The 13,139-nt window shown below is 35.2% G+C and overlaps 1 protein-coding gene across 1 annotated transcript; it reads right to left on the bottom strand.

Moving 5' to 3' along the window:
• Window positions 1-2,310: 2,310 nt before the first annotated feature.
• slc39a9 (solute carrier family 39 member 9) lies at window positions 2,311-11,553 on the bottom strand. Its single transcript, XM_067367808.1, has 7 exons — window positions 10,993-11,553; window positions 9,824-9,932; window positions 9,004-9,204; window positions 8,861-8,929; window positions 7,262-7,347; window positions 6,379-6,513; window positions 2,311-4,456 (listed from the first exon to the last, which is right to left on the bottom strand). The coding sequence occupies exons 1-7, from the start codon at window positions 11,086-11,088 to the stop codon at window positions 4,223-4,225; spliced, it is 930 nt and encodes a 309-aa protein (XP_067223909.1). The 5' UTR covers window positions 11,089-11,553; the 3' UTR covers window positions 2,311-4,222.
• Between the last annotated feature and the right edge of the window lie 1,586 nt (window positions 11,554-13,139).

The following is a 13,139-nucleotide window of genomic DNA, read 5'->3' as shown; positions in this document are numbered from 1 at the left end:
CAGGAACTTTCATTAATAAGCCTTTATCTGACCGAGTTCTGCTGTGCTCTAAATCACTCACAAATCTTGTGATAATTCGATAATCTCCATTCAGTTTCACACAATATTAGTTGTTTTCATGCCTTTTGCACAACATTGCACCATTTCATGCTTTTCATCTTCAAAAAGATCTTTCTTCCTCCCCATATTGCATGAGAACTGTGACTTGCTTAATAATGTTGAACAACCTCTAAGTAGGGTTTCCACAGATCTGGCAAATTATTTTGTCTGAGGTTGAAACCAGTTATCTAAAAAGACATGGATAAATAAACGAACAAACATTTTCTTAGAAAAACTAAAATCTGAATGTTTATTGTGCAGAAATCTTACTGATTTGTCTCTTGCATAATAATTTGGAACGCAGTGTATAGCCAGGTGTGTGGCTTTCCTAATCAAGTCCAATCAGTAATCAAACACAGCTGGACTCAAATGAAGGTGTAGAACCATCTCAAGGATGATCAGAAGAAATGGACAGCACCTGAGTTAAATATATGAGTGTCACAGCAAAGGGTCTGAATATTTAGGACCATGTGATATTTCAGTTTTTCTTTTTTAATAAATCTGCAAAAATGTCAACAATTCTGTGTTTTTCTGTCAATATGGGGTGCTGTGTGTACATTAATGAGGAAAAAAATTAACTTAAATGATTTTAGCAAATGGCTGCAATATAACAAAGAGTGAAAAATTTAAGGGGGTCTGAATACTTTCCGTACCCACTGTCCATTGTTGGACAGGAGGACAAACTAGCAAGTCAAGTAAAATATTTTAAATATTTTAAACAATTTTATTTTCTAAAACTCCACGGGGACAAAAGTTCCTTACCAAATATAACCTGTATTATACAGGTGCAAAAAGCAGATTTTAGACATTGTTCTTACATAAAAGATCAATCTGTCCAATTTCACAGACAGATTAATCTGCTAAAGGGCCATTTGGTGTTTGTGTGCGTAAGTATTAGGAATACAGATGTATTCCTTTCCAAACAACATCAGCAAACACATTATGGATCTAAATCTGCCAAGTTTACAGCATCTGATCTTTTCCACATTTGAACATATGGAATCGCATACATCTAGTTTGTTAATGGATCAGAGATTATGTACTCTAGACACTTAACACAGCTTTAATACCCAGTGGATATATATTTAATAACACTTCATCTGTGACTTTACACATGGACTAAAGGATTACAGTTTGAACCTAGAACTGTACGTCTTAAAGGAGTGCTGTTTAACACAAGTTAAACTGTAAGACACAGATGCTGTTGACAGAAAATAATTCTAATTTGCAAAGCAAAAATGACATTGACTGTAAAACATGATTTAAAATCAGGAAACTGAATATTGTACTTTCTCATATTGTATTATAATACATTTCACACTACATGTATGCATTTAGAATATGCGTATAATATTAATATGTGATATAATAGAGAATTACTGCTTTATTGGAAACAACACAATGCTTGTACTACTTTCACACAGAAACCGTTTCACAATAGGTATCACTCCGCTTGTTTCTGCAGGATCTGTATTAGCAGTATTTCATTTTTTAAAGAGCAAACCTACTATAATTTAAAAAATACTACAGTTGTTGCATCACGAAATGTAGTTTTAAGAGTTTTTTTTTAGGTGAGAATGTAGTTGTTTAGACCCCAAATATGCAATTTATATATAAAGATAGCACCCATTTGACATATTACATTTTCAGAGATGTAAGCTCCAGGTTGCAGCGGTCGTTAAGCACTCATGTACCCGCCGAGAACAGCTTATCTCAGCCAGTCTTTGGGGAATTTGTCACTGGCAGATATAATTTATTTTGGGTTTATCAAAAGGGGCATTCTTTGGTCTTAATAATCTACTTGTTCCAAAGCAAATCAACTTGGCTAAGGGCAAATTTAACGTTCATAAATATGCATTTTTATTTAACTTAAAACCTACTAATTAGAGCACTGCTTTTGACTGAATTGCTTGCTTGTGTATATGTCCTATTGTACGAACTTATACTTTTATGACTATAGCCTAATCACAGCCGTGCTGATATAGAGCCATATCATACTCCTACTCAAGTGATATTGCTCATATATTATATTTCAGCTAATTGAGTTGTCTAATCACTCTTTTATTTGCAGAATATCAAAACTCTGATGTAATATATATAAAATATGACATATTTCTGGGTTTCAATGTGACATCAATAAAAGTTAAAAATGTAGAAAAATGTCCCAGATTTCTGTCAAAATCCATAAGATGTGCCTGTTCTTAATTACTGGACAATAACTCATATTTGTCTTTAAACAATTCCTCGTTTCTCATTTATTTGCTTCATTAATTTACAATGTGAAAATATTTCTCAATGCAATTCCAAATGTTCTTAAACATGCAAAATAAGGTACGTAGTAAGATTTGCATCCATTAAAAAAGAAAATAAGTTTATTCAAATCATGAACAAAGATGTTTGCAACCATTTTAAGTTAAACAATTGCAAGAAAAATAAGGCATACTCCTCTTGTGGAATGATAACATAAAAGCCCCCATCTGAATTCATCATGTCCTGCTTCACTGAAAAATCTCTACACCAATACCATCACTCTTCCTACCCAGTCTCTATCACAACATCTCTCAGCTGGAAGAGAAGAATCAGTCAAAATAAGTCAATATGGCACAAAATTTCATCTAACCAATACCAATTCAGTTCCATTAAGTATCTGTGCCAAGTCTCTAAGAGGAGGTCATGTTGTAGGATTCACATTTTCCCTTTCAGAGGAGTCCTATCTACAAATCAGCATAACGTTTCTTTCATCCATATATCTTCCACAATTTGAGGTTGATGCTGCGCTTCTGCACTACAATAAGATGAGGGCGCTAGAGAGCTAAAAGCATTAACAGCTTTTTACATAGACTTTTCAGAGCAAGAATGCAACACTTTGTAAACCAGGTACAGGATGTTGCTGGTGTCCAAGTTTGCCTCTTGGACCTTAAAGGCAACCCCTAGAGTTGCTCCTGGAGGCAACCTTAAAAAAAATAGCTTGGTGATGAACAACAGTTTTCTAGTTCATGTATCACTCAAACCAGAAATCCACCATGTAATCTTCCCAACTGATCTCAAATGCTCTTCGGTTAAGACAAATAATAAAAATGGAAGTATCGATATCATTAATTTAAAAATGATAAATCTTGTCCACTCATTACATAAGCTAAAATGAGACTAAAATTACTCTGGAGAACAGGGTGTCAAACGGTATTTTTTGTTTGTCATTTTTACAGAGAATACATATTTACAGTACACAGGCCCTGCTCTGAGCAGACATCACAGTACAAAACATCTGACTGACCAATGAGATCCTTTTTCCAGGATTAAACAACTAAATCAGGTTTGAATAATTGTCAAATAATAACGCTGTACATGCACTGAACTCAACAAAACAATGTGTTTATCTGCTAAAAATTTGGACACCAAACATTTCAAGTGTCATAAAAAAAACTTAATATTTATAATTCTACCGGAAAAGTAAATGTCATATTTGTCCAATAACATAAGATGAAATTCGTTTAAAAGTGGAAAATAATTTGAGCAGTAACCAAGTTTGTAAGGGAAAAAAAAAAGAAAAGGCCAGTGTATGTTCCCATATTAATCATATTAATGGAATAATGTCATCTCATTAAGATTTGTGCTAAAAAGGGGGTCAATAAACTTCAAATAATTACTCTGGGCCAATAAATTCATTATATTTGTAAAGTATCATTATTTTTTATTATCATTATTGTAAATGGGCACAACTGTGCCAGTTCATCTTTAAAAAGATTCATGGACATTTTCCATATATAAAAAAACAAAAGAATACCAAATTTAAAGCATACATGAATACCCAACAACAACTGATTCTTTTAAACAAGCACCACTGAAGAAAGAAATTAAATGAAGAGTTGGACACTTGATCGCATTTATTTGTGTATGGTCATCGTAAGCCGTCAGCCCACAGTGCTTTGTGGAGCAGCAGAGCAGCCCATTCCAGAAGTCCACAGGCGCTTCCTCAAATCAAGTTCCTGACTGCAAAGTTCCTGCATTCACTCCAACCGCCGACTTGAATAAACTGACAGAGGCATGATTCAAACCACTTCTGTGAGGTTGTTATTTGGCCAATGCTGTTCAAAGTCCCATTCGCACTGTTCAGTGAAGAACACTAGTGCTGGTGGCCGATGGACAGCACTAGAGGTATCAGACAGCCTACAACAAGAGCTCCAACCTCCACTTTGCTCAGTCCTTTCCCTGCGCTGCCCCCGGGCGAGTGGCTGTGGCCGCCCATGCCGCCCACTTCCGGAAGGACGTGCACCGTGGCCACATACAGGAAGGTGCCGGCGGAGAACAGCATGGCCACCCCGGTGGCGTTGACGTCAGATAGCGCCTCTTTACTGCTCTGAATGGAAGAAGAGGGAACGTGTTAGATGACGGTGAATCTAGGACACAGTCAGAGAGGTGGAAACTCTTTTTTTGGTAGACATTAAATATTCAGGATTGTTACAAGGATGCTCGTTGGCGTCCCAGCTGTAAAAATCTCATTGCATCTCTGCATTTCAGTGATTTCCAGGCTGTCTAAAAAATAAAAAAAAACAATTGTGGGGTGTTTCACAGCAGGGGAGCCAGAGGTGAATAATCTCCGCTCTGCCACCTCAGCGGTTCCCATGGTGATGGGATGCCTACGGGCGAATCTAAAAAACATAGCGTGGGCCTCCATGGTGGTTATGTAACCCTGGTGAAGCATCTGAAGTTATACTGAGAACAATAAACTTGTGCCATTAGGGGGTAATTAGTAGACGTTACAAAACATAAAAGCGAACACAAACAGTATATATGCCAGGATACATGCCAATTTAGCACATATTTAAATAAATAGTGGCTAATTTGTTTTAGAGGCAAATTGTAATATTCAAAATAAGTTAGCAAAACTTTTTCATCGCTATCTTCATGGCAAGAAAATTCTAAAATACATTCAAGTTTATAATGTTGTGATTCACATGGTTGGTTCATGGCTTATAACACTCAGATGATTTTGCTAAACTAACACAATACAACATGACAGCTAACATGACACTAAAAAAGTTATCAGTTTAAAAAAAACTGTAATATTAAGTTAATACAAATAAAAACACAAACCAACACATTCTCATCTGTGAAGTGATTCCATTTTTTTGGGAAATTAAATCTCTGTGGTTTCACAACCAGTAACTGGGGTACAGCGTAATATCATACAGGTATAAATTCTTTTTTAATTGATTATTAAATTGTTTAATTAAGGTTTATACATGCTAGTTTCCATGTGTAAAAAATACCCATATTTAACAAGTTATAAAGTAAAACATCTAGTTTCCGCCAGACCGCCTTCCGTATTCAACTTACGAAAAAAGCATAACTGACGTGAGGCGGTCTGGCGGAAGCTAGATATTTTACTTTATAACTTGTTAAATATGAATATTTTTCTTACACAAATGTTTTGCTTCGCTTAAGAAGGTCATTATTAACCCCCCGGAGCTGTGTGGAGTACACTTATGATGGATGGATACTGCCATTTACTGCCATTATAAAGCTTGGATGCATCAGGATATTCATTAATATAACTCTGATTGTGTTCATCAGAAAGAAGAAAGTCATATACACCTAGGATGGCTTCAGGGTGAGTAAAGCTTGAGGTAATTTTCTTTTAAAGTGAACTAATCCTTTAATTAAAATTATTATTCTTATTATTATATAATTACAAATTTAGTTACTTCAAAAGTTTTAAACGTAGAACTAATTTTAACCAAAGCCCCTAAAGGCAAGGTATTTTACTCGGCGGCCATCTTTGAAACGCCTCTTAGGCAGCTATTTTAGTAATGCAGATCTCTCTTTGAATGGGGAAACATCAAATTCTCCAAAGCTGTTTACCATGCTTATGATTAAATTTCATATTTGAAATCAACAGTGAAATGTGACAACGATTGTCTTGTAAATGTTGTTTCTAAACGCTTAAATCATGAGAAAAAAAAACAAAACATAGATTTTTCAGGCTGGACCAGACAATGATCACGTGCACACGTCTGAGAACACTGATTTTAAAGCAACTGGAGCGTCTGACCGCAGCTGCAGTGATACGATGACTTTACCAACTGGCACTTTTATTTAGAAGTTGAGACTTATTCCGCCATATTCTCCCATTCATGGTAATATGAGTGCACCGTCTTTGTACATCTAAAATCTTTGTTTTAACCCAGTTCAAATGCTATGCAGATATTGTCTACATAAAATTGACACTAACAAGGCTTAAAATATTAATGTCTGTTTTATTTTAATACTTCAGCATACCTGACTGAGTCCTACGTAGGTGAGCATGGCCAAAACAGGGGCAGCCAAGGCAAAGACTAATAGATGTTTCCGGATACGGTTTCTTTCTAAACCCGCATGCATGAGGAAAGAAACGAGTCCAAATGCAGCAGGAGCCTGAAATACAAAAAATAGCATCACAGCAAACAGACGTAAATTTAAATGAGTATTAAAAAATGAACATTTTTAAAGCATAAGAAAAACTTTCATAAGGTTACACAAAAAATAAATCAAGCAAAATATAGCTGTATTGATTTATAGCTACAGTCAATAGGATTTTGTTGCTGCTGAAAGAAATGATTAATAACAATATATGCTTATAATATAACATGTTTCTTGAGCAGCAAATCAGAATATTAAAATGATTTCTGAAGGATCATGTGACACTGATTGGAGTAATGATGCTGAAAAACTTTGAATTTTGCATTTTACAAAATTAAATTACATTTTAAAATATATTAAAATACAAAAATGTATTAATATTAATAAATATTATTACATTGAAATATGTCATATTACTGTTTTTACTGTATTTTTTATTTTGTCATGTCAATGTTTTTTTTTTATATAAATCTGTTTTAAAGTTGTCTCAATATGTATAACAAACAATGTTACAGTCATCGTCTCAGATTACATGCAAAGTATTTGTGTTTACATTCTGAAATATTTGGAGAATTTATTTGGGAAACAATTGGAAAGGCACCTACATTTACATTTAGTCATTCAGCTGGTCTTTCTAAACAAATTGATACAAATTAGAAACTGTGCAAACAACTTATCAGAGGAGCCAACTATACTCACAGTACACTAGAATAATACACAAGCTAGAGTAGAAGTACATTAATTTCTTTAAGGTTGACTTTACCTTATGCAACATAATGGCCACAAATACAATAAGCTGGACGCTGGTCTGAGACGTGGATGCAGCTGCTCCAAGAGCAACACCATCAGCTGGAGCCACAGAATGAATCATATGATTATTGGACAGATTTAGCATAACACAGAATATACACTGCTGGTCAGAAGTTTAGAATAATTAAGATTTTTTTTATGTTTTTAAGTCTCTTCTGTTCACCAAGGCTATATTTATTTGATCAAAATACAGTAAAACAGAAAGATTTTTAAATATTATTACAATTTAAAAGAGCTGTTTTTTAGTATATCAATGTTATCAATATATCAATTATATCAATGTTTTTTATTAATATATTTGAATATATATATATATATTTTTTTTTTCCTGTGATGACAGCTGAATTTATAGCATCATTACTCCAGTCTTTCTAATATGCTGATTTGATGCTCAAGAAATATTTCTTATCATTATCAATGTTAAAACAGTACTTTTATTAATCAGCAAAAAATGTGTTCCACATTTATATTAATAAGAACCATTTTTAATAATTGAGTGCCAATGTAAAGGCCTTTGCACACTGAGTCCGAAATTTTCGCATGCGTTTTTTCGTATTCGCAATCCTAAAAATTCGTCACGCACCGAGACCTTGCACACTGAGTCCGATGCGTAATAATGAATGCGTTGCGAAAAAATCGCAAAACAAATCGCAAAACAATACAAAATGAAGTCTTCAAGCAGTGAGCACGATTAGTTGTCTCCTAGAGAAAAAGAAAGAGAAAATATTGGGTCTATTCAATCCCGAGATTGCATAGAGAGAAAGGAGAATTCACCTCATCAAGGAGCTGCGGGATTATCCGAGCGTTTCAAAGTTTACTTCAGAATGTCAGTGGCTCTGTTTGATGCTTTACTACTGGCACAATCTGTCTTTATATTCGGTCTCTTTGTATTCCTCACGTTGTTAGTCATTCAGTGCTGCTGTTTTGTGCTGTAGACGACGTGGATCAACTTGTCAGATGGCATTCTGGATTTTTGCATTCGCGTACGGTGGCTCTGAATTGTCAAAACGTCTCTCAAAATGCGTGCCACGGATGCGAAAAACGCAGAAAATCGAACCTGATCCGAATATTTTTTTGACGGACGAAAGTTTCGGAGGCAGTGTGCAAATGCGATTGACATAACGTGAGGTCGAATTTATTTTTTAACGTGCGAAAGTTTCGCATGCGAATTTCGTACTCAGTGTGCAATGACCTAAACTGAGCACCAAATCAGCATAATGATTTCTGAATGATCATGTGACATTAACTCAAGACTGGAATAATGACATATAACACATTAACCCAGCAAACAGTTATTATAAGCTTATAATAATATTTAAGAATATTGTTTTGTTTTGTTTTACACATTTTTGATCAAATAAATGGAGCCTTGGTTAATATAAAATCTAAACTGTATTCAAATAATAAAATTATTTTTAAACATGAAAAATAAAACACAGTTATTCCAAACTTCTGACCAGTAGTGTACAGCATTACAAAAATACAATCTGAAACTTCCAAAATAACATAGTACATAGAACACATTTGGATAGATTTTCATTATCAGTTTTACCTGCAGCATGGACGACTAATCCAAGCGTAGTGGTGACTTTAGAGCTAGCAGTCCTTGCTGCTTCTGGATCTAAAAATGTGGAGAGAACAGTTTCAGGCATTTTATGCCATCAGTTTATACCATTCTAACTCGTCAACACCAACCATCACTGTTGTGCATGTGAGCACTGCCGATCTGGTCCACCAACAGCATGAAGACAAAGCCCAGCACCAGAGAGACGCCGATATAAGCGTGGAGCTGCTCGTGACTGTGGCTGTGTTCACCGCTGGGTCCCACAACTCCTTCTGCAACCTTCGGATCAGAAACTTCTGTATCCACTTGCCCATGGCCATGATGGTGTCCACCTACACCAAGAATGAGTACAGCTTTGAAAGTCATTCATACATAACATCAATGTTGGGAACACACCGAGTTTTGGCACTATTAAGCTAAATAATACAATATTTTAAGAACGTGCGAAATTTCTTTGGATGTGTGTGATGGTCGTGATTTGACGTCACGGTCTACAGTGTCTTTTTTATAAACATGAACTCAACACATAACAAAGTAATACATTCAAAATGTAAAAATATAGAACCTACTCGACTTTACTGCAAATATATCATTCTTTTAATTCAGCCAAGAGGTCATGCCGTGACGAATCGATCTTCTACTGGTCGCTTGTCTTCGCGTGATGCAAGTTTGCAGGTCAAAGTTCACCAAACTTGAACATTGGAACGCCTCGAAATGTGAAATTTCTCGAAATGTGAAATTTTTCGCACGTTTGATTGGAAGTCAATGGAATGAAAAGTGCAGTGTGACCACACCTTAACTAGTAGCTTTACAATGCATTACTGCAGATAAACTTCTAGATAGCAGTTTATGATTTACGCATGGAGAACTCTGCCCAAAACTTTGATGTATATTCTGCATTATTAAGAAAAGGAACCAATGCATTAACTGAAGTGTAAACTTGAATCTCACCTTCCAACATTTCCTCATAGAGTGCATGAACTCCCTCTGGAATAATGACAGCCAGTGCAGTCCCACACAACAGACCGGCCCCCAACACTGTCACCAACTTCAACTTCTCCTAAAGATAGAACAGAAAACGCAGAGTCTCAGTAACCACAGACAGTAACCTGTATTCAGGTTGACATTGGTCATCTTCATGTGAATAAGCAGAATATGAAATATATTAATCAGAAGAGGCTTGCAGGTACAATCACATTTCTGTGATAAACTCCTGATTTGAATTTAAACTTCAAACAAAAAAATCTCAATAGTGAAATAACTATATAATGGACAGGCTGATAAATGACCTGACATTTAGCCATTTTGAGATTATTAGCATCAAAAACTGAATGACCCCAAACTTATGAATTGTAATGTACCTATTAAATGGATAATTCACCCAAAAATGAAACTTTTGTAATCATTTACTCAACCTCAAGTTGTTCGAAACCTGGATGAATTTCTTTCTTCCGTTGAACACATAAGATATTTTGAAGAATGTTGGTCACCAGACAATATTTTTTCCTACTATGCAAGTCAATGGCTATGGCAGCCAAACTCAAGAAGGATGAGGATGAATAAATGATGACAAAACTTTCATTTTTGAGTGAACTATCCCTTTAAAATAATAGTAGTAGAATTATTCTAGAGATTTCAGTGTATTTCAGTGAACATTTGACTGCTATTTAAACAGTTTAAACTCACACAAGCATTTTATCAGCCACTCGCTTTAGTTGTCTGTATTAGCAACTAAATACGTTTTGGTGGATCATAAACCATAAAATTTGCTTGAAAATCCAGAAAATCAATCTGAACTGCATTTAAGGACAGAACACACCTGTTTAAACAAGATCAGCGTGGGTGGTATATTAAACAGTTTGTGTCTACAGTATAAACTTTAGATTAATATAACATTCAACAATCAAATTTTTGCCCTTGGAAGGCTAAATCAGGGGTGCTTGTCGCTTTTGGAGATCAATGCAGATCTCAAACCTGTTTCTGAGGACCTCAGAACTGCATATTATGGATGTCTGCCTTATCAAACACATCCATTTCCTGCAGACAACTGAACCTCACAAGGACTGAATATTGTCCTAAATAAACTACTGTAGACATGGACAACTCAGGTTAAAGCTCACCTCAGAGAAGTTGACAGCCAAGGGAATAGTTCCAGCCACATAACAACCGACTAGCATAGCCAGAGACAGCAGACTGATGGAGCTGAAGTCATCCATTTCTGCTAAAGATCCAAGAGTTTACCAACAAATCCTGTGCGATCGATCGATGTTTGGTGTAACGTTAGTAGCCAGTTAGCTAATGAGTTGTTTGCATCTAACGTTACTCTTAAAATCACACGATTAAAAACGCACATCCACTGCTGGTCTGCTGTGAAGGCGGTTTTCGAGCTCTTGGTACATTGACCTGATTGATTATCTCAAAGCTGTGGCTCAACTTTAATCACACAAAATCACGTCACGCTTAGCAACGGCTAAAATCATGACAATCAGTCTGCGAATAAACATAAATTAACAGATTTGTTAACGCTTGTCATGGTCTACTTATCTGATCTCAGGCCGCGGTTGATGACATGGTGATTCCTAAATAGGCAACATTGTTTCGTCGCGGTAAACTCATCTAGTTTGCCACCTATTCCGCAGTATCGACCCACACTGGTCGCTAACTGGCCGAGTGTGTGATGTTGGCAGTCTGAGCGAAGCACTTCCGGGCCACTTCGCCGTCAAAACAAAAGCCCCCACCCCCCTGTATGCTAATTCGTAACCACTAGCATACTTTTACTATTTTCCTCATACGTTTCTGTGGAAAAAAATAGTTAGAGTATGTTATTGTGTGAATTCCCGAATTCAGATAATTATTGCCATTATTATTATTTATTAATAACAGAACAGAGTATATTCAGCAAAACAACTTTGAAATCAAGAAATAGAAATAAGGCACTTATTTTATTTATTGTGAATTGAAATTTAACCTTGGAACAATTTTATTTATTTATTTATTTAATTTTAAGACATTTTTTGGAAGAAATATTGATTATGTGTTGTGTCATTATTTAAATTTTGTTAATTTTAAACAAAAAACAAGTTACATGGTGTACCTTTAATATAAATCTTTGATGTTTGAAATGTTTGAAAATTACATTCAGTTCACACTTAAAGTTTATCATTACCATAATAAGTAGGCCTACTCTTTTTAGAAGTATGCTAAATTCTGTTTGATCTATGTTTTTAGATAAAGACAGGGAAAAACTGCAAACATTTGCCATGGTAACTACAGTGTCTGATAAATGCTCTGCTTTGCTGATTTGAAAAAAAAAAAATTCAAAGAGATGCAGAAGAGTAAAATGGACAATGTCTAAAGAAAGTGGTTCTAAACAAGGGGGTCCCATTTTGTGAATATTTGTTAGATGTCTGTTCTGTGTGAGGGCTGAAAAAAGGTGTTTGTAGATAGTAGCTGTGTAAATATGAGAAAAAAACAAAGTGGATCAGACGAAAACACTCTTGTAGCCAATCAGCAATAGGGGGCGTATCGCTCATGATGGGGAGGAGAGAGAGTGAGCAACAGGAACATTTGTAGAAAGACTGGCTTAATCAAAGCCCTGTCTGTGAAACCGGGCCATTGTGTGTTCGCCATTTTAAATGAGCCTTTTGTTCTCATAATTACTACTTCATTTATTTTTGCAATGCAATTTCTCAATATTTGGATAATACATTTTGCAATTAAGATCCACTTTTGAAAAGCCAAATTTGCAAAATTTGAACTTTGAATTACAAGAAAGCCATAATTCTTATTCTTTCAATAGTTTTGAAGTCACCACTGTATGTAAATGGTAGAATGCAAAATGTTGAAAATTAATTAAAATTGAATTTCTTTGTTTCCTATTAGTGAAAAATGGTATGTAACATTTTTAAAAGATGAATTACGATAATTTACTTTTTTACCCTGACCAAACATGGACAAAACATAAAACATTAAAACATAACTTGAAAACATAGACCAGACCTATTTTGCCAGTGGAAAGCTATTATCTTTACCAACGTTGGAGCATTAAACATTAAAGAGACAGCACATTCATATACAAATGAAAAATGAAGCAACAATATCCACTGAAAATGAGCTCTTCTTTTTGGCTTTGTGGACTTTGAAACCAAACACTAGATGGAACTGTTGTATTGTTTGGTAATCGCTCACTTGTTGCCCGAACCCTTTTCAGGGGCTTGGCATTACGTATACATTTGTCAGACATGTTTATCCAAAACAACTTACTTTG

The sequence above is a fragment of the Chanodichthys erythropterus genome, chromosome 18 (assembly GCF_024489055.1).
Source record: "Chanodichthys erythropterus isolate Z2021 chromosome 18, ASM2448905v1, whole genome shotgun sequence".
In the NCBI taxonomy this organism is placed as follows: Eukaryota; Metazoa; Chordata; class Actinopteri; order Cypriniformes; family Xenocyprididae; genus Chanodichthys; species Chanodichthys erythropterus.
Note: the sequence above shows the minus strand (reverse complement) of the source record. Positions and strands in the feature narration are given on the sequence as shown.

Excerpts from the sequence above, each read along its gene's own strand:
- slc39a9 (XM_067367808.1), bottom strand. The coding sequence starts at position 11,088 with ATGGATGACTTCAGCTCCATCAGTCTGCTGTCTCTGGCTATGCTAGTC. Across the intron at positions 7,348-8,860 it reads ATTAGTCGTCCATGCTGCAG|CTGATGGTGTTGCTCTTGGA; the intron begins GTAAAACTGATA and ends CTGTGGCTCCAG. Across the intron at positions 6,514-7,261 it reads TGGCCATTATGTTGCATAAG|GCTCCTGCTGCATTTGGACT; the intron begins GTAAAGTCAACC and ends TTTGTATTTCAG.